This window comes from Mixophyes fleayi, chromosome 11 (assembly GCF_038048845.1).
Source record: "Mixophyes fleayi isolate aMixFle1 chromosome 11, aMixFle1.hap1, whole genome shotgun sequence".
Taxonomy (NCBI): Eukaryota; Metazoa; Chordata; class Amphibia; order Anura; family Limnodynastidae; genus Mixophyes; species Mixophyes fleayi.
The window spans coordinates 90,196,194-90,216,778 of record NC_134412.1 but is presented as its reverse complement, the minus strand read 5'-3'; the positions used below and the strand labels follow the sequence as shown (position 1 = coordinate 90,216,778).

At 41.2% G+C, this 20,585-nt stretch overlaps 1 protein-coding gene and 1 long non-coding RNA gene across 2 annotated transcripts; both read left to right on the top strand.

Moving 5' to 3' along the window:
* Window positions 1-2,088: 2,088 nt before the first annotated feature.
* On the top strand, window positions 2,089-11,233 carry SRM (spermidine synthase). The gene is made up of 8 exons (XM_075190190.1): window positions 2,089-2,303; window positions 5,710-5,830; window positions 6,067-6,159; window positions 6,684-6,837; window positions 7,655-7,738; window positions 7,825-7,970; window positions 8,535-8,657; window positions 9,367-11,233. Exons 1-8 carry the CDS (start codon window positions 2,170-2,172, stop codon window positions 9,382-9,384), a joined length of 873 nt encoding a protein of 290 aa, XP_075046291.1. The 5' UTR covers window positions 2,089-2,169; the 3' UTR covers window positions 9,385-11,233.
* A 4,179-nt stretch (window positions 11,234-15,412) lies between these two features.
* Window positions 15,413-18,988, top strand: LOC142107055 (uncharacterized). The gene is made up of 2 exons (XR_012679858.1): window positions 15,413-15,694; window positions 18,631-18,988. It is a non-coding gene; the product is annotated as an uncharacterized LOC142107055 (long non-coding RNA).
* The last annotated feature ends 1,597 nt before the right edge of the window (window positions 18,989-20,585 follow it).

Genomic DNA, 20,585 nt, shown 5'->3' with positions numbered 1-20,585 from the left:
TAGCAATTTGGAGAGGATGATGGTTTTTCGCACTTTAATAATAATCCGCACAACCTGTTGCTAGAATCCCTAACCTCCCCCCACCCCTTCTTGAGGAAGAAGACTGACCTCTGGCAGGAGTCACTTTTGACCTATCAAATGGGCAAAGGGAATGAAACCTGGGTTGCTTTGGTTTTACACAGCTGACAAGCAGAAGAGAGCTCTTACCTCCTGGAGCTGCCTGAATGAATTGTTCCAGCTCAGAACCAAAAAAAGAGGGGTTGGAGTGGGAGAACAAGGTGGTGATGCAAAGGGTGAGGGTTAGACAGCAGTCTGGTAGGCTTTGGTGAACTGGTGAGTTTTGAGGAAACATTTGAAATGTTGGAGGCTGGGGGAGAACTCGAGGACAGTGCGGGAAAAGTCTTGTAAGAGAAGTGGTAATCAGATGGGAGGAAAAATGACAATCATTGGTCTAGTGGAGGGGAGTGTAGATGGAGGTGTAGGGGGTGAGTAGCATTTATTGGATTCTATCGACATTTATAGAGCACTAGCAAATTGTGTAGCTATATAAAATAAACTGTTCCTCTCTGCCTCCTCTGATCTATAATAGAGTGCTCTGTTAATTGCTTGACTTGCCCGTTATGCTCTTCCCTGTGCCAGCTTCCTCCATGTGTAACCGCTCCGCACCCTCACCTCCGAAGGTCGTACATTGTTACTGAAAGCTTCAAGAAGTGGTCATTACCAAGAAATCAATTGCAACCAGTAGGGAATGAATCATTTTGGCCACTTATTTCATGCAGAATATGCGCACACAGGGAAATTAAATGTAGAAGCCACTGAAATCTGGAACCGGTATAGATCTTTTGGATGAGCCAGTAGTAATATTCGCTTCGTAAAAACCCAGTAATAAGGCTCTGGACTTGGAAAGTGGCATAACGTTACTTATTGTGCTTATTTGAAAAAATAATGGTGTCTTTACTTTAGGCTGCTGGTTTCACAGATACATAAAGATGTTCAGGCACAAAAACATGGCCTACTTGTCACTTCTGACGAGTTGATCAAGTAACAAGCATTTTAAATGATGGCACTTTATACAGGCGCCACTTGTTTGCCAGTTCTCTACCTGCACACCCTGGTCCCCCATATCCCTACTGCTTTATTTATGGTGGCAGCAATTGCTCTACCTACCTGACGATCAGAGAGAGATGTGGCTATGCAAAGCCTCCTGTTAGAGGGGGTGGGAATTGCGATCCTGTGTCCCACTTGCTCAAGCTAACCAAATCCCTGAAATGATAGGAGGGCTGAGTCCAAGTGCTGCCTATATAATTAAAAGGTACCAAAATGATTAACTAATGTTGGGCTTTACATACCCAGGGATTATCTGCATAGAATGGAAGTAAACCCAAATTATTCATTTTAAAAACACTCTGACCACAAGAGACGCACACAACCAACCGTGCGGCTCACACAGTTTAATTGCTAAAAAAATAATAAGTCAGCAAATTCATGGGAGAAGACAGTACAACAAGCAATTAACATACAGAGCTTAGTAATTGGCACATATGTGTTCTGCTGGCTGGAGGGTGAGGGATAGAAAGATACTTTTTTTTTTTAATGCACAGATCACAATACAAAAAAAAAATCAAGAAACAAATGTTAAATAGAAAAAATTAGGAAAATATTTAAAAGCAAAATAAATAAATAAAAAACAACATAAACACACATATTAAATACAGCCACAAACACCACAGAGCACTAAACCATGTAATAATACACAGTATAGTTGCTATCTATCCATATAATCTATGTCAGACTTACAGTAAAGGCAACTAGGAGGCTCTGATACTACAAATAACATGACACACCCAGGCAAATTGTAGCTCTCCAGCTTAAACCATAGTAGACCATAGCATGCTGGGACTTGTGGTACCCCTACAGCAATTGTAGTCATAGCTTGCCCAAGTCTGTTAACTGGCCAGTGATGCGCTGACAGTGATTTGCCCATTTAGCTGCCAGCTTGAAACATGGCGGCGCCAGAACGCGAGGCTCCTCTCGCCGTGGCATCACGTGGTCGGGTCACACATCCTTGCTAGACGCTGGGCCCTGCCCCTTCACGCTCTGGTTACCCAGTGTCGGCTCACGCTGGGCTCCAGCAAGTTAGTGTGAGCTGTGCACGGCTCCGGGGTCGTTATGGAGGTGCCGGTCCGGGAGGGCTGGTTCCGGGAGACATGCAGCCTGTGGCCCGGCCAGGCTATGTCCCTGCAGGTGGATGAAGTGCTGCATCACAAGAGGTCCCCGTTCCAGGAGATCCTGGTGTTCAGGAGGTGAGACTGCCAATACTATATATACCTATTGTCTATGTGCCATATCCTTCCCCCAATGGCTGCTCTGTGTATGATACACGTGTTGTGTGAGCCATAGGGTGTGCTGGCTGCAGATGTGTCCTCTATACTCTCTGTATTTATACCTAGAGGTATTAAAAAATATTTATAACCAGTGTGGAAAATTAAATGTACAATGCAGAAGCTGCTCAGATTTGCACACTGATTATTTTTCTTTGAGGATCCAGGTAAGATATTCACCCATTGAGTCGTGTAGATGTTACCCCCTCCCCCATAACTTTCCCTTTTTGGGGGGTAGTCCATCCTTTACATAAAATAAAATGTGATAATTAATGTGACCGGTTCTACTTGAAACAAGGAATCCACCCACTTGTTATTTCTGTTATCCAGTGCTTAAATCTGTTCTATAAATGCCATTCTCTCTTAGCATGCCCTGCCAGTGACTTGTAGTTCTTTACAACAGCTGGGACCATTCTCCATGGTGCCTAAGCAGTGTTCTGTCACCTGGTTCTGTGTCCTGCTGGAATCTGTTTACCAGGGAGGAGTTAATAATTAATGGAGGGTCTCCCATGTAGTAGATGTTACTCCACCCTCCTGTCATTATGTTCTCTCTTGAGCTCCTCATTTGGATGGTCTGAATGCTCCCTGGAATGACAGGTGGATTCATTCAATAATTAAAAGTTACAATAAAAAAACTAGTAATAAGGTAATTTGATTATCCAAGTATACAATATGTGCTATACTCCTTAAGGAGCAAATGAAGAGACCATTTCCAATAAGAAGTTCATCCTTTACCTAAAATCTGTATTTTTAACCTAATTTCTTCCAGTTAAGACAGCTGTCAGTGTGTCTTGGCTAATGTGAGATGTAAAGGTCTGTTGTGCGTGCACATACCTTTAAGAATAACAGAGCAGCAGCTGGTTTATAAATGGTCCCCCCTAGCTATGAATTGTAATTCAGCAGATTCCAGTGTGACCTTGCTTGGTAAATGTTCTTGTGATTAAATTTCCCTGATATGGCCGTTTTATTGTCTAATTCACACAAAATAATATACTGTATATTGGGCACTGCTGCCTTTCTGGTTATAGGTTGTGCTGCGGTTTTTAGTTATGGTTAATGTGTTTCCTTTCCCTCTGGGCCTGAAATACTGTGTTTTGTAGTGGGTGAGATGGCTTCTTCTGCTTTTAGAGCCTTGCTTCCAGATGTATGATGTCACAGAACTGGATGGCATCCAGTTAGCTCCTGGTTATTTTAAGGTGTCTGTGTAAAAACTTATGGGTATTGAGTGTTGAGATCTTAAAGATTACCCGTCATGCTTAAGGCAAAACCAGTTTTACAGTTGTTCCTTGTGTACAATATATGTCCAAAAACAGTGGTTTCTCCAAAGAGCCTGGGAGAGAGCATGAAATGTGCGCTATGTGCTAATTCTGGATGTTGGCTGCGAGGACAGACTGATGCTTGCTCCTGGGTGGCTTCCTACTGCGTCTCAGCCCTTCTGCCGTGCCAGCAGAGTGAAGCTTTTAGAGGAAGCTGCCTGGAAGTGATCACAAATTTGCAGCCAACATGGCACTCTGACATATTTCATGCTCTACCTGCGATACCCAGCTAGTGGATGATGTTTCAGCTCTTGTTTCCTTTAAAAATTAGCCCTGGCCATTATTGGGCATGTCGGTGAATGCAGTGGAAAGATGACTGCACTAACAGGCTACAGTGACTCCCGTAAGAGATCATCTGGTTGACTCTTGTGTCGCATGATAAGAGATCATCTGGTTGACTCTTGTGTCGCATGACCAGCTTTTGTCCAGTTAGCCACCTACATAGGTGATTGGTTTGAAAACTAAGCCTGTGGCTCGGTTTGTGGCTGGCCTACGTCTCATTGTCTTGTCATTTTTGTCTAAACTGCAACCATAGACAGCAGTATTATGATTATATAGCTGATTGTTATCTCCGTAGATTTGGTAACCCGAGCCCAGTTAATTGAGGAAATGTTGGAAGAGATAACTCCAGGTGAGATACAGTAAGGTCCAGTGTGCACAGTGACTCCAAATTATTAAAGCAGAAACATTACTCTGGTTACAGGGCATTACCCAACAAACAAACAACAAACATTGTAAAACGTTGACTCCACATCTACTCAAGCAGGTAGCTGGATTTTGATTGGTCGTTGTCCTATTAGGACATCCGCATATATGTTTATGGACACACCCATTGCATTGCTGCTGCATTTTATAACAGCTGCAATCAAGCTTTCGTTTTCTCGGAGACGTCCGTATTAAACGACTCCTGTCATTGGAATCCTTGGTATCCTCTAAATATGTATTTCATTACAATGTAACTTATTTCTTTCCTCTCCACAAGTGCCACAGCAGGTCATTAGGTAGTGGTCTGGTAAGCTTAGGCTTTGTTGAACAAGTGAATTTTGAAGGTGTATTTTAAGCATTGAAGGCTGGGGGGGGGGGGAGCGTTTCCAGAAATGTTTAGCAGCACAGGGGAAGTCATGGAGGGTTGAGTGAGAGATGGTTGTCAGAGGTGGCGGTCATTAGCCAAGGGAGAGTGCGGGAGATGAGGTCAGAGATGTGGGGAGAGAAGAGAGGGCAAGAGCTTTGTAGGTGAGGGTTAGTAGTTTTGAATTGGATACTGTAAGGTATTGGGAGATGCTTGAGGCGCAAGAGTGGAAGACAAGAGTTGTCCTGGCATTCAAGAGAGATTGAAGTGGAGAGAGGCCAGACAGAAGAAAGTTGAGATGAGAGTTGATAAGTGTTTTGGTAGCATCAAGGGCGGGGAAGGGTCTAATCCTGGCAGTGTTCTAAAGACTGAAGCAACAGGTCTAGCAGAGTTACTGATGAGAGTGGTATTGTCAACAGGGAAGTAGAGTAGTGGTGACCCGAGAGGGAGGGAGGACAATCGTAAGATTTAAGACCTTGCATACACAAGCATTACATTCAAACTCTTGTTCTTCAAGTCTGTTATACACTGTTTGATTTAGATCGTTCAATAAAATATGCACACTTTCTGAAAAGTGTTTGCTTGCAGTTCTCTGTTGCCTTTAGTGTACAGACGCACGATCGCTCGGTTGAATACAATTAAGTTCTTTGGGTGTGCTTATTAAGAACATAGTGCACGGTGCTGCCAGGAGGCTTTGAGAACGTGTTCATACAAGCCCATCCTGTCAAAAGCAATGCTACAAACACAATGTTTCCTCTTATTTTATTCTAACTTCTAAAGCTGCTGTGATTGGTCCTTCTGGGGAAACGCCAGTGGATGCTGCACTGTTAAAGTTTTATAATCCTTACAAACAAAACAATAGTTAAGTCGTGTAATAATGACCTCTGTATGATGTCCACTTTCTACATATGTTGTACTGAATGTGTCATCTGTTCGTTTGTAGCAAGACCTATGGAAATGTTCTGGTTTTGGACGGAGTAATCCAGTGTACGGAGAGAGATGAGTTTTCTTACCAGGAAATGATTGCAAACCTCCCCCTCTGTAGCCATCCGAATCCACGCAAGGTAGGTAGACTGTGCCCATTGTTGAAAGGAATACACTTTCTGCACAGTATTGCCAGGTGCATAATATATTTCTATACTATTTAACACAAATATAAAAATACCTTTTTTTTTTTTTCAAATCGTTAACAATGGAAAAGTCTGCTGCATTTGTTTACTCAAGGCGCATACTCTGATACCACGCATGCCAGGATAAAACATGGCACTCCCTATTCTGAACACGTTTCTCCCTCTGTCAGGTGTTAATCATCGGAGGCGGCGATGGGGGAGTTTTGAGAGAGGTGGTAAAGCATCCGTCCGTAGAGTCGGTGGTTCAGTGTGAGATTGATGAGGTAAGTTCAGGTATCATAGAACACGTGGCTTGACCACATATAAGTAAAGTATTGCGGCAAATGTCCTGGAAAGCCAAAATGATCAGATTTATAATATTTTATTTTTACTGTATTGCATCTATTGAAATACAGCACCTTTTATGAACTAAAGTTAAGCTGTTAGTAGCTTTTACGTGTTATGTTCCTGTTGTCTCCATTGCTAAGCTTCATTGACTAGTTCTCAGTACCCAGTTGCCAAAGTGAAAGAGTCTTGGCACAGTTAGGCACCAGAAACAGATAAGCATTATGGCTGAAATTTGTGTTGTTCCTGTAACAGTAATATGTGTTATCATATGCCAAGGCAAAGTGTTAGATAATAGGTCAAACTGCTGAGTTGACAAATAAGTGCCTTGGTTGGTGATCATGCTGCTGCTGTTGTGTCCTATTAACTTCTTTCCACCTCTTAAAAGTTTTATTTATGTAAGTTTGTAAAATAAGGCACCAATAAAAACTGTATTACTGTATCTCCCTGTATTAACCCCCAGGAGGTCATTAACGTCTCCAAACAGTATCTCCCAGGACTGGCCATGGGGTATTCCAGTTCGAAGCTCACTTTGCACGTTGGGGACGGTTTCCAGTTCATGAAACAGAACCAAGATGCTTTTGATGTCATTATCACAGACTCTTCTGATCCTGTCGGTAAGACTCTGATCTCTCATGCAGTGACTGGGTACTACCAATAGGTGAAGCCCTTTTTGGCTTTTGCAGCTTAGGTCGACGTGTTTGTAAACACTATGGGGTAAATGTATCAAGCTGTGGGATTGAAAAGTGGAGATGGTTGCTATAGCCAACAATCAGATTCTAATTATCATTTATTTAGTACATTCTACAAAATGCCAGCTAGAATCTGGTTGCTATAGGCAACATCTCCACTCTTCAAACCTGCTGGACACTCACAGCTTGATACATTTACCCCCTATGCTTTCCAAGCCCTGTGGTAGAACAGCAGGATAAGGTTTCTGCCCTCTGCCACCTCAGCAATCAATTCAGATAATACTCAAAGCCCTTTCAAGAATTGTGACTTCAAGAGCCACTCAAAGTTTGGAGTCATGATAAAAGGGGCCTTGGGAAGGTCTAGCAGTAGAGATGCAATGGCCTGCCATCGGAGAAGTATATCATATTGGCATATAGGTACCATCTGGTGCAGTTACAAACGCCCATCCCCTTCCAGTCTGACCTACTGAAGAATACGGGTAGAGGACAATAGGTCCTTCTACTCTCCTGCAGTCCCCGATAGTTGTACGGTAGTTGGTCAAGAGGTGCTTTGTTAAAGACGTAGTGTGTTTAAGCTATTTTAAGTACCTTTAAGGTTGTTTTTACAGATTATATATTTCCAGAAAACGGTATGTTTTCTTATATATACAAAAAAAAAATTGGACCACCTTCTGTGTCGCCAGTTCTCACAGAGATAACATGATTACCATTGAGTTTTTCGTGTCTGTCTGCTTGTCTCCAGGTCCTGCAGAGAGTCTCTTTAAAGAGTCTTACTACCAGCTGATGAAGACTGCACTCAGAGAGGGCGGGATCCTCTGCTGTCAAGGTGATGATATTGCCACATTTATTCCTCCGTGCACAATTGGTAGATTCCATTTCCTCCCAATAACCTTGCTGTCTGATCTCCTATAGGGGAATGTCAGTGGCTACACCTATCTCTTATTAAAGAGATGCACCAGTTCTGCAAGACTCTCTTCCCTGTGGTAGAATACGCTTACTGTACCATCCCAACCTATCCCAGCGGCCAGATCGGCTTCATGCTGTGCAGCAAAAACCCAGTGAGTAACCTTTCTGGACATCTTGTTTGCCAGATGAGCATAATAAAAATGATTTGTGCTCAACATATTCAGTAGTGACAAGACTTTAAACATTGAGAGATCGTAGGCAGTGAGGACTCCATCAGTGCTTGCAGGCAATCTAAAGTTGCCTATCCCTAGGGGATACAGCGCCTCGAGCCAGCTTCCCAGTGGTTGGATCTCCAGATTTGACCGCACGGTTGGAGGATGACTACATACATGGTCATTGTTGGACCGTGGTTTACCAGCTCTTCTGGTCAACCTCTGAAAGATCCTTTTATGTTTGTTTATTGGCAGTCTTTTTGGTGCCATACATTTTGTAATATTTGCCGTAGGTCTAAGGAGACCTCATTGGGTGGAAAAATTTAACCTTGTAGGGGTCCCTCAAAAGGGGTAAGGTCTAGCATGACTAAAAGGAAAACTACATTTGCCTCATTGATTTAATGATCTGTATGAATACATTCACTAGTGTATATTTATGCTGGTAATATCTGAAAGATTATTTTGGCAACATATAACATTAAAATACGTTTTTACCTTTCTCAGAATACGACTTTCCGGGAACCAGTTCAACAGCTTTCGCAGGAGCAAGTTGACGCCAGAAACCTCAAATACTATAATTCCAACATTCACCGGGCAGCGTTCGTTCTCCCAGAGTTTACACGGAAAGTAAGATACTTGAGTATTAATTAAAAAGATACAAAGTAACAGCACAATTAGTGTAACAGTGTCCCATAAAATTTGTATATTGGTATACAGCATCAGCTCTCTCTCTACTCCGATCCGAATAGTTTCATAAATGCACATTGCATTTTTGCACTATCCACCCAACGTTTTAGAACTGTGGAGCGGTAGTCTTAGTCTGACCTGCTGCTTTCAAGCTAGGAGATAACTGTATCCACTCCCTTCTTCTTTTAACTAGTTAATCAGAAAAGTCTACTACAAGTTACTGAGAGGTGTTTTGTTCAAAAGTTATTGATGACGATTGTGAGAGGTTACACAGAAGTGTGTGTGATGGGTGTCGACTTGCTTGACACCTATTAGTTGAAATCTCCAGATCAGTAAATAGGTTAGAAACAGATATAATACATGCTCCATTTTGTTTCATCACAAGATAGGGAAAACACAGTATTTATTTGCAAATAATCTAATTGAGGTGCAATTTTTTTATAACCGAAATGTTCTCTTGTATGTGTTTCTTGAATATGTTTTTGTATTTTGTTGGGGGGTGGGGGGGATATTAGCCCATTTACGCCAGGGAAAGAGCTGTCATCAATCGTCTTACTCTGCAATCTTCTGAGCGTGATCTGTCTGCCACGGGAATCGGCAGAGCGGAAGAGAGATGTCTGTATTGTAACGCTGTCCTCTTCTCCATCAGGCACTCGGCAACGCGTGAGACGCCGGCAGATCCGACGTCTGTGTCTTCAGGAGCATCGGGCCTTCTAACCAGGGAACGCGGTGCACTTCGGGTGTTTGCTCTACTCCAGTGCTGGCTACTGTGATCTGTAAAACTTGTCTCTGCCTCTTTATGGCCTAGATCCATGGGTACAATATGTTACAATACCTTCTGCGCATGCAATTCTCCTCTTAATGTAAATGCTTATCTATTAACTCTTTCCGAAGATTGATGTTGCCAGAAACATACACACACCCCAATATATATATATTTAGTTCCATCGGGTTTTGTTTTTTTCTTTCAAAGCCCCTTACACGGCCAACATACTGTCAGTATCGTCTATGTTACCTCTATATTAAATGCCAGGACTAAACCAGGCGACTGACCTACAAGCTGCCGTTCTTAATCTCCACCCCCCCCCTGTATTATAGCTGGTATTTTGGGAAGCAGTAGTGTGTTTCAGAATCATCCCTCACCTCCTCCATCACAAACAATGGTTCATACCTGGCTGCTTAACCACGTGAGGGTTAGTGGATTGGAGTACAGGTAATGTGGGGGGGGGATTGGAGTACAGGTAATGTAAAGATTTGTCTTTACATTGGAAAAACAAATCACTGGATACTAATTGTCAGTAAACTGTTTCAAACAAATCGAATGTTCTGTTTTTGTTTTTTTTCTCTCTGCATTTAGGAATTGGGATGTGGATAAAATTTCACTCTGTATATTTGGTAGGATAAAATCAATTTTGATGGTAGCGTCATTCATGTAATCCGCCCTGCTTGGAGTGGACAACTATCTTAGAGTTTCCATATTTATTAATCGTTCTTTGTATATCGCATACATATTACGTATAAAATATTTACTCATTTGCATCAGTCCCCAGTGGAGCTTGCAATATATATTCGCTACCATACACACACTAAGGTTCACTTCATCAAAAGCCATTTAACCTACCAGTATGTTTTTTGGAGTGTGGGAGGAAACCGGAGCACCCGGTGGAAACCCACGCAAACACGGGGAGAACATACAAACTCCACACAGATAAGGGCCATGGTCGAGAATCGAAACCATGACCTCAACACTGCGTGGCAGCAATGCTGACCACTGTGCTGCCCAGCAAGATGTTCTGCACTTGGTTATGAACACATACAAGAAATAATTAAAGTAATTTTTTTTTTGGTCTTGGTTTACTGTAAAGAACTCTGTAGTCCTATGTGGATCAATTGGACCTGTAATGTTACAATGAAACCAATATAATGCGGTATCATTCTAATGTTTTTTTTTAATATAACTTTTATGTGGACTCTGATGTTTTTAATACCTACCTATATCTGCCACGTCCTCTGTGTCTCACACTTTGCCTAACTGATTCATTTTGCCACAGTTGTGTCAGGCGATCTGTGGTTTGCTTGTTTTTTCAAGAATTGCTTAACACAATCGGGTTAAGATAATTGTATTTTTTTTAATGGGCATGCTGTAAAATCTGATTGGCTGTTGACTATGTGGGTGTGAGAGGTCACCAGCCAACCACTGATTGGCACCCGTGTGCTACAGTAAATTAGATATTGGTCTGAATGATATACTGGAAGGGAGGCTGCATTATTGCCTAGATGCTTGTGAGAACCAGTGCTAGATGTGAGTACAGAACGCTGGAGATGAAGTGTTCTTAGCCCTTGTCTGGTGGGACCCATATTCTATTGGAAACTGCACTGTTGACCCATAGTTTTAATTTTTCATTAACTGTGTACTTTTTAATTACTGTACTGTTGTAAACAAATTAAGTTTTATGATTGTTAATAAATACTGTATAGGAACCTGGGAGCTTGTATTAAATAGCATTAAAACCTGACTGGCAATTCAATTTTTTAATCGGTAGCAAACGCAGTTTGCAAAGAGAGGACCATGGTGACTCATGTTAATGTTGCTATCCTCAGTGTTGGTGGCTGTGGGTGGTGCTTTTTATTACTTTGGGTTTTTGTTTTTTATTTTATCTGAAACACCCAAGTGTCTGGGTGTCTTTTTGGTTCCACACAAAAAAAAAAAAAAAGATTTCCAGTTATATAAAGCGTCCCATATCTGCATGGACCACAAAAACAGATTCTGGGTCACCGTTTGGGATCCAAACATACAGATTGCGCTCCTCCTGAGTCTTGCATGAAGAAGCTAATGCACTCAAATACATCCGTTGTAATTCCCACTGTACTTTGGCAGAGATGTCCCGTTCTCACGTTGCGGAGTGCAAGCTTTTGCGAGGAAACTTGTGTAGGAAGAGCACTCTATCTCCTGTAGGGAGAGACAGGTTATGATCCCGCCCCCGAGGAGACAGGGCCCAGTTGGGGGAAGGTGGGGGGGGGGGGGTAGCTTCACCTACCACCATGCTGCTCCTACTTGGTTGTTTGTTTGTTTTTTTGTCTATGACTTTTGGCGATTGTATCAATTTCACCCCCCTCTTGCGTTGCTGGTAGCCCCACCTACTGGTGAGCAGTTGCAGCTGTTTCTTATAGTAAGGAAGCAACCTGAGACCATTCAGCCACCCAGCTGGAATCTGATAAGTCATTTTTAGTGACTGCATTAAGGCGATGCATTCAGCCCGAAAAATTCTGGAAATCCTCTTGCTAATATCTAGGATTACCATGATTCTTTGCCCTGACGCAGCATCCTACTAAAGCCCATCTGACCCCCCTCTATGCTCAGAAAAGGACCTTACACCAATGAACGCAATTGCGTGCAATTCATATCTGCACACAAATGACAATTACAACTGCCTAATGCAGTATACAGTACAGGCGTACCAAGAGCAGATGCAGCTGATCCAAGTCCTGGGTATCATTTGCAGCAGCTACAGGGCAGGTGTAAGTGCCGACTGATAGTGATGACTGACCCGGCATCGCCGTTGTTTAGAAAAATACATGTCTGTGATCCATTAGTACAGAACATGTGAAGGCAAGTGAGAGACTATGAAAGTGCGTTGTATGTACAGTACGCATCAAGAACGTCTTGATTTGTAATGTAAAAAAAAATTATTTTTTTTTAAACAAACCATGTTTTTATTAATGATTCTACTGTTCAGTGTTCATTTGTTGTAGAATAGAATTTTTTTTTGTATACATTTGGATATGACTTTATATATACATTGTGTGTATACTGCACAAACCCCTCAGTGATGGCATATGAAGTGAGACTGCAGTAGAGACATTTGTTACTTGGGGCTGGGAGCAGTTTGATATACATCATCACAAGACATGGTGAGAATGATTTCATCTTGATCTCTAAGGTTCCAGCAATCTTGTAGAGCCCTAAATGGTCCAGATCAGTCAACAGGCATTTTAGGACTATGCAGTGATTAGATCAATGTAATGTGTGTTTCAGCAGGTGAAAAATAAGATGGGTCCTGGCCCTGGGTTTTCAGAGACTTTCAGTTATACCATTGGCATCATTTCTGTTCAAACCTTGTATGGTTCCTACCCCGCATTTCCAAATAAGCAGGACAAAATCGTCCCACAAGCCGTATCGCCAACATTCTGATAGGCCACATCGCATTTCACCCCTGAAAATCTGGTCTCTGGGACGGTGGTTGAAATTTAGAACAATTTCATTTCCAAGTTATATTTCATGAGGCTGCTGGCAAAATGAATGTGTCTTTTAGCAGATATGGTAGGATGATTCTTCTTGGTGCAAATGGCTAAAGACAGCTTAACCGTACCAAACCATTGATGTCCCTGTGGCTTCACCCTTATGTGTTCTTGTATATCATTAACTAAAGTAGGCACTGGAGCGGCGACCACCTCAAAGTAATCTGTAAAGGGGCTATTGCTGACAAAATAAAGAAAGCGAAGACTCATTGACATTCTTTTTAGACCTTTACAGTTCCAGCTGTTCCATAACGTGTAATGTCTAATCTCACCTATCGTCCGTTCACACAACACACCTGTAGAGGTAATGTCTGGAACAGCCCCTGTTTGTTATGTAAGACGTTTACATTAAATCTGATCTCAGACTCCGAAGGTAAAATTACCAGCCGTGTACTGGAACTGCTGAAATATTTAGTGGTCAATTACAAAACGGTAAGAAGTCATTAGAGGTGTTCAGACTGGAGACATGCTTTGTTCCTCTAGAAAAGGTTGGGTTTATCTCCTGGGGAGTATTTGCCTTTAGCCTGGAGGGTGACAGACTAAGTGGATTGGATTCAATTACAACACATGTATTTTCTATTTAATAAAACAGAGGCTAAAAAACAACCCAACCAAGCGGCCTCTTCCCCGGATCTGCTGCATAATCTGTTTTCAAGCTACGCGGCACAGCGTGTGATGAGCTCTTTCTGCTTAACGGTTCTATTACTGAGACGTTTGTATAAATTATTGTCACAGTAATTAGACCTGCAGGGTTGGAATTAATTCTGTGCACCCTTCGATAGTTCTTGATTCAGCCATTTGTGAGCACAAGTTATTTAGTGTTAGTAGGTGTGGATAGGAAGTTGCCAAACAATAGTACAAGGGGTGGAATCTAGACCTGCTATAATTTAATTATAAAAGCAATAGTTTAATACAAGGCTTGGGGTAGGTGACACCTAATTGCTTCTGTTGTTCTGCTGATGCCTTAATCCTTCTTCACTTTAAATACCCCCTTTCACCTCCATCCCACAAACCCTTTACTGACCACTACTCATTTCACTAAAAATGCCCTCCACTGGCCGGCCTGCACCTCCTCTACACCCCAGATCCAGCTGACCTTTCCAGTGAATTACATGCCAATCCCCATCTACCACTCCAATGCCCAACTCTTATATTACACCTCTATATTGACCACCCATTTCTGATTCTTCCTCTCTGACAGTATTGCCCCCTTTGCCCTTTACCATTCTTTCCTCCATTGTTCTGCTTTGACCATCCTTTCCACCATTTTCCTCACTATTTCTCACTACTCTCTTGTGTTTACACTGACCTCATTGTACTTTCATTTTAGATCTTAATCACCACAATTCATAACACTTTTTCTCACTAATTTCCCTTCTATCCCTCCTTTCCACTAATGGTAACTCTCCCACTTCCATCAGACCAACCCTCTACCAACCCAGTCTTGCTCAGCTCGTCTACGCCTCCACTGGCAACCCTTCTACTAGTCCCCTGTAATCTGCTTTGTTCTGTTCTATCGACCTACTGCCACCATCGCCTTCCAACTTTTCCTAACGCATTGCTTTTCCAAGCCCAATAAACCACCCTTCCTAACTTCTGTACCCCTCACACTTATATCATCACTCTTCCACCACCACATGGCTAGTATTGGGGTGCATGCTGCCCCTTTTGCCCCATGGTATAATGGGTGGTGGTCTATTTCTGTCTGAAGCACAAAGTGTGTGATTCCAATCACCTGTGCAGTGCTCACACTGTGCTGGGCTTGGACCTTTGGACACCATTCCTCCCTGTCCCACAGAGCCATAAGGCCACTTAGGTGGATAAGGCACCCCTTCGCCAAAGCTGGGGGAGGGGGGGGGGTGTTGACTTCCCCGACGACCTGAGAAATAAGGCCTCTTAAAGATCAAGGGTCTTCAGGCCCACCTCCGTCGCAAGGTTTGGGTGTCTCCATTTTTCCCTGGAGTCAGAAGAAGCCTTTCCCTGGGTCTAGACTCTTCTGCCCTCTATAGCGAGGGGCATCCAGCAACAGGAGGATGGTGGCCTATAAGGGTCCTGTCTTTTGCCCCTGCAAAACTGTGACCAAAGTACACAAAAAAATGTTAAAAGTGATTAGCAAGAAGAGGTGGTTGCATCATCCTCTACTACAAGCAATAAGTCCCCTGTGTGCGGATACCGGGATATAGGGTAATCAATTACCGTGATAATCCCCAAAATCATACCTAGACAGTGCTAGCTTTATGGAAATTGAAGCTTGGGGCATGTTGCCATGCTAATAAAGCAGCACACACACACACATATACAGTAAATATGTGTGTGTATGTATATATATATATATAATACGGTATAGAGGTGTATTGGAGAAGTATTCTCACTGTACACTTGCAGATGCTGCTGGTTTCTCTATAGATGCTGAGACACAGTGTGCCCCCTGTCCCTGCCTGGGTGAGTTTAATCACTTTGCTTCTAAATTATTGACGTCACATTTGGGTTTGAGGGAAGGTATAAAAGAAGTCTGCTCCTCCGACAATGCTCATTTCTGCATCTTCCTGGCTGCACTGTGACAAGTCCTCACCATGCTTCTCCTGGGATCTGCAGGGACCGTTCTGCTGCTGCTTGTGTGGGGCACCAGAGGATATTCTCAGCTGGATGAAAATAGAATGAGACAAGCTCACAACCAGGTGAGTGAAAGTCAGCCTTATCCAGATAATTGCAGGTTATCCAGGTATTCTTAAACCCTTGTATATATTTTACTTGACATTATCCAAGTGTACTTGGATAATGCTGGCAATAACAAGAGGATATTGGCATAACCCACTTTCTGACTATAGAATATATGTTTGTTTTATTTTTAGCCTAATATACTATATTTGGAGTTGTGACACTTACTGCCCTGCGGTGCTGGATTTAAGTTCTTTGTTAGTCATATTTTGTACCACAAAGAGTTTATTTTCTTGTTGTTTCAGATTATTACAGCTAGCGAACATAATGCAAGTGATAACTAGAATATGATGAGATTTGGTTGGGTGCATTAGGAAATAGTTGTGACCGGAATGTGATGGATGGCATAGTTAGGACTTAGCAAACACAGCAACAGGGGTACAAATCAATTTTACTTTTTACAGGAAATAAATATGTGAAACAAAATCTCTGTACTGAACCTCATAGCTGCTTATTTGTAATAAAATCCTTTTACAGTAAGGAAACGGAATACTTTTTTTTAACATTTATATTCCCCATTTCATAAAAATTAATGTTGTTGTTTTTTCAACCGCTTTCTGTTAGAAAAATAAATATGTTGCTTTTGGTTCTAGCCCACCTACTTGTGAGCTTAGACTTTCTGTACATTCTGTTACTGTGCCTGTGCCTACTACAAACAGTCCATTTAAAGCTGGTCTTATCTTTCCGGAGAAAACCCTCTCCACATGTCTGTTAAAAAAAAAAAAAACTCCTCTCCCAACCCCATCCTTATCCTTCATCTGCATCGCCCTTAATATACTGCTGGTAGAAGTAGAGAGACGGAGGGAGCAGAAGGCATCACCGGGGAGCACTCATGGCCAACAATGTCAGGAATGGTCTTTAGCCAAAATACAGAATATGGAACTGGCAGTATTTTTACATCTACTTTTCTGTGCAAGAAATGTAAATAGGGGGGGACTCTTGACCCTTGAGATGGTGCTATAAAAATAATCTGCTTAGACTTAAGCAGCTGAAGATGGGAGTCTGCAATGCTCCACCACTGAAAATATTAACAACCCAATATAAAATAAAGTGTAGTTGTCTGGACCTAGATAAAAGGGATCCCTCAGTCAGAAGATGCATACTGACACATATTTACTCTGCCTGAGGGATCCTTTTTATCTAGGTGGATAGCATACCTTGTGTATAGTCTTGTAGTCAGACTTGTTACTAAAACATTTGCATCTGACATGCTGTGGGTAACAAGCACTTGTAATTGTCAGCAAGAGCGTTAATGGAGAAAACTGTTGACCCCAATGTGTTCGCTTGCAGCGAACACAAGTAAATGGAGCAGCCAGTGTCGGAGACGTGGAGCCGTAGCACAAATGCAAGTGGGTATATTGTCATTTACTAGCATTAGAAGAACAGGTGAAAATATGTACTGTATTGACAACAGTGGGTAATGGGCTTAAGAAAATTGGAATACAAATAACAATTGTTGCATGCCATCCTAATATTGATTATTGAATATAGATTTGGGTGGACATATTTGATATTAATGTTGTACTTCGTTAAACCTAGACAGATACAAACGGTTAAAAAGCATTGTATAGTGAATATTTTTCTCCTTTTTTTTTTAATCTGGTATGGCAAAAGAAAACTAATATCTTACATACAATTTATTTCTGCCCATTGTGCTTCCTAACACCATTGTCTATTGGGGTACTGCTGCATAACCCTTCTCTCATTGGGGCTAATTTAGAGTGAGGTGTATATTCTGTGCATACAGAATTTTCAACTGAGCAGACCATAGTGTGCAAATACAACATTTTTCTGCACACAGGGCATCTACAACAGGCTGTAGCACACTGCGTACACATACTGACCAGCTCTTTTTTTTTTTTTTACACTGCATTTTACAGATTTTCTGCACCCATCAGCTCAAAATAATTTGTACATTTTTACATTTCACCTCTCGTCACAAAATAGTTTTTTTCCAGGTGCAAATTTTGCACCTAGTTGCTGGATATACAACTAACTCTAAATCATCCCCATAGACCCCAGAAGTTAGGTCCAGTTTCATTGCACATTCAAGCAACAAGGCAACATCACATACACAAACATGTCCCAGATGGCTCTTTTGGTGGAACAGTCCCTAATCTCAGTTCCATTTTCCTTCTAAACTATCCATATTCATTGCATTTTGTATACGTCTATATCAATATCACCTGTTTATGTCCTAAACAACTCATTATTTCATCTGTGTGTACTGTAGTTCTTGTCCAATCAGCTACCAGATGCAGAACATCTCCCCAAGTAATTGCTCCTTTCGCTAACAGAGTAAATGGGAAATCCTGCTGTAAAGTTGTGCTGTTTGAAAGAGAAAACAAAAAAAATCTACTTATCTCTCGTATGCTGCTTTTCATCCGCTTTCTGCTGCAGTCAGTTTTGTACCAGGTGTCTTGTTGGAGTGTCTTCTCTTTTACAAATGGACCATACATTCACTGCTTTAAAAAAAAAAAAAATTAAAAAATTATCCACTCAAAAACAACGTTACCTAATTCAAATCATGCTGCGTTCTACAACTAAATAGAATAACTAACTTGTGATTCTTGAAATCTTCCTGACATTGTCAAATAGCAGCAGCGCACTGTTGCTGCTATTTGACAGATTGTTAAGAAATGATCAATATAGTAACATTGGTAACCATGGAAACCAACTGTAGACTGCATTAATTGTTTCAATGAATCCAGATGTTGCTGAGAAGTACTTGTCTTTAACTACCAATTTCAGGCGCCAGCCGTTTTTTGAGTATGAGTTATTCCAGTAAATTGTAGCGCCCCAACATTACGAATTAGGCAACATATTTTTTTCTTTTTAATGAAAGAGCTTTGAACCAAAAAATGTAACCTATTAATTTTTTTATTTTGTGTCCTAGGAGCTGGGTGCAATGCAGGAAGATCTTCTACTGAAATTGCTATCTGGATGGACAGATAGCACAGAAAGTAATTCTATAGAGATGGAAAGAGCGGTTCCTGACATCTTTGAAACAAAGCTTATTCCATCCGCAAAATTTCAACATCTTTCTCAACGTGAGCGAAAAGCTCCCTGCAAGCACTTCTTCTGGAAGACGTTCACACTTTGCTAGTAAACTGCTGCAGCTTCTTGACCTGTTATCATTAATTCATTGTGACAGGATTGTAAATAATATAACATAGTCCCGCTGTCGGTTCAGATTGTGAACTTCCATATTAAAGTCAGATCATCCAGCACCAACAGTTTGTTGCTTTTCTTTACTATTTTGATTGGTCTGTTTTTTGCGTTGGGTTTATTAAACAAAATAAGAGACAAACATTAAAGTAAACACATTTTTTTAGTAGTTGAATGAAACATTGTTCTTCTAAGAGTAATAAAATCAACTTGTATGTATGCAAAATCTGGGGAACATTTTTACAGATACAACTTAGGCAAAGTTTTATGTATGCAACTTCCCAATTGTTATACCATCTGTACATCATGCTTTTTAGTAATGTTTAAAATTTACTTTTCTATTGGAGACCATGGGCCAGCCCTAAATATGTGTCTACACAAAAAGTTCTTAGTGCAAATACAGTATAACTTAATAGCTGATGTAATGCACCTAATCGAATTGCAAATTAAATATTTAGCTTCACCAAATTTCATCCACAGTCACGTACTTCCATGCAGAAATAAAGACAGTAGCGGACACTGATTTATCTATATCTATCTATCTGTGTGTATATATATATATATATATATATATATATATATATATATATACATACATACACATATATAATTATCGTTTATTTATAAGGCGCACACAAAAGGTCTGCAGCTCTGTACATGACATTTACAGTAGTATACAATAAACTCACAGCAACGATCCATAACACATTACATAATACATGAAAAACAAAGACAAGACAACACGATGCTCATTAAAAAAATAATGTTGACACAAATATGTATGTCAATCAAAGCCAAAGTATCACCGAGCTAAATAGTACATGTGAAATAAAATTTCTTCACTTTTTAAGCGATAGATGTTTAAGAGCCCCCCACCCCACCCCCCTCCCCTAAATGTTTGACGGTTGCTGCTTGTGTGGGTGCAGTCTGCTCTACCTTTTCACTCTTTTCTTTTCTCTTTCACTCTTCCTCTCTTCTATTCCAGAACTCCTGTTTCGCTTTTGTTTCCTTTTCTTTTTACTCTGATATCTACTTAACTCTTTGAAAACTCCCGGACTTAACTTTCTCATGCTCAAACAGAATCTGAGTACTGTTCCCTCCGTTGTACACAGAGCTCTCTTCATTATGCACTTTTCCTTATTTACATATGTACTCGACTCCTGTTTTATTACATATTTTTTTTGACCGTCAATAAAAGAAAAAAAAAAAGAATTATAACGAAAACAAACCTATTTCTTATTTTTTTTAGGGAACATATTACACAGTATAAGGTAGATTTCATAGAAAAAAATAAAAACCCCATAGTCACGGGTATTTGATTTTACTCAATTATAATCATTATTGTGAGCACCTGATCCGACCTCATGATGTTGTTTCTGAATAAACAGTAGCAGGTTGAAACTTGTGCTAAGACTAATCACACAGGATTTGAAAGGGAGAATTCTAATCGGTACACAGCAGTTCAAGAGAATTTGGGTAGTAGGGTTCCGAAAATACAAGGTACTGCTTTCTACCATACTTGCCTACTCTCCTGGAATTTTCGGAAGGCCCCCGAATTTCGGAGAGTCCTCCCAGACCCCCGGAAGAGTAGGCACCGCCTCCCACTATGTATAGCAGGGGGCGTGGCCATGGTGATGTGAAGCTCCCTCCTACACTTGCAATCTGATCTCCCAGGGGGGAGGT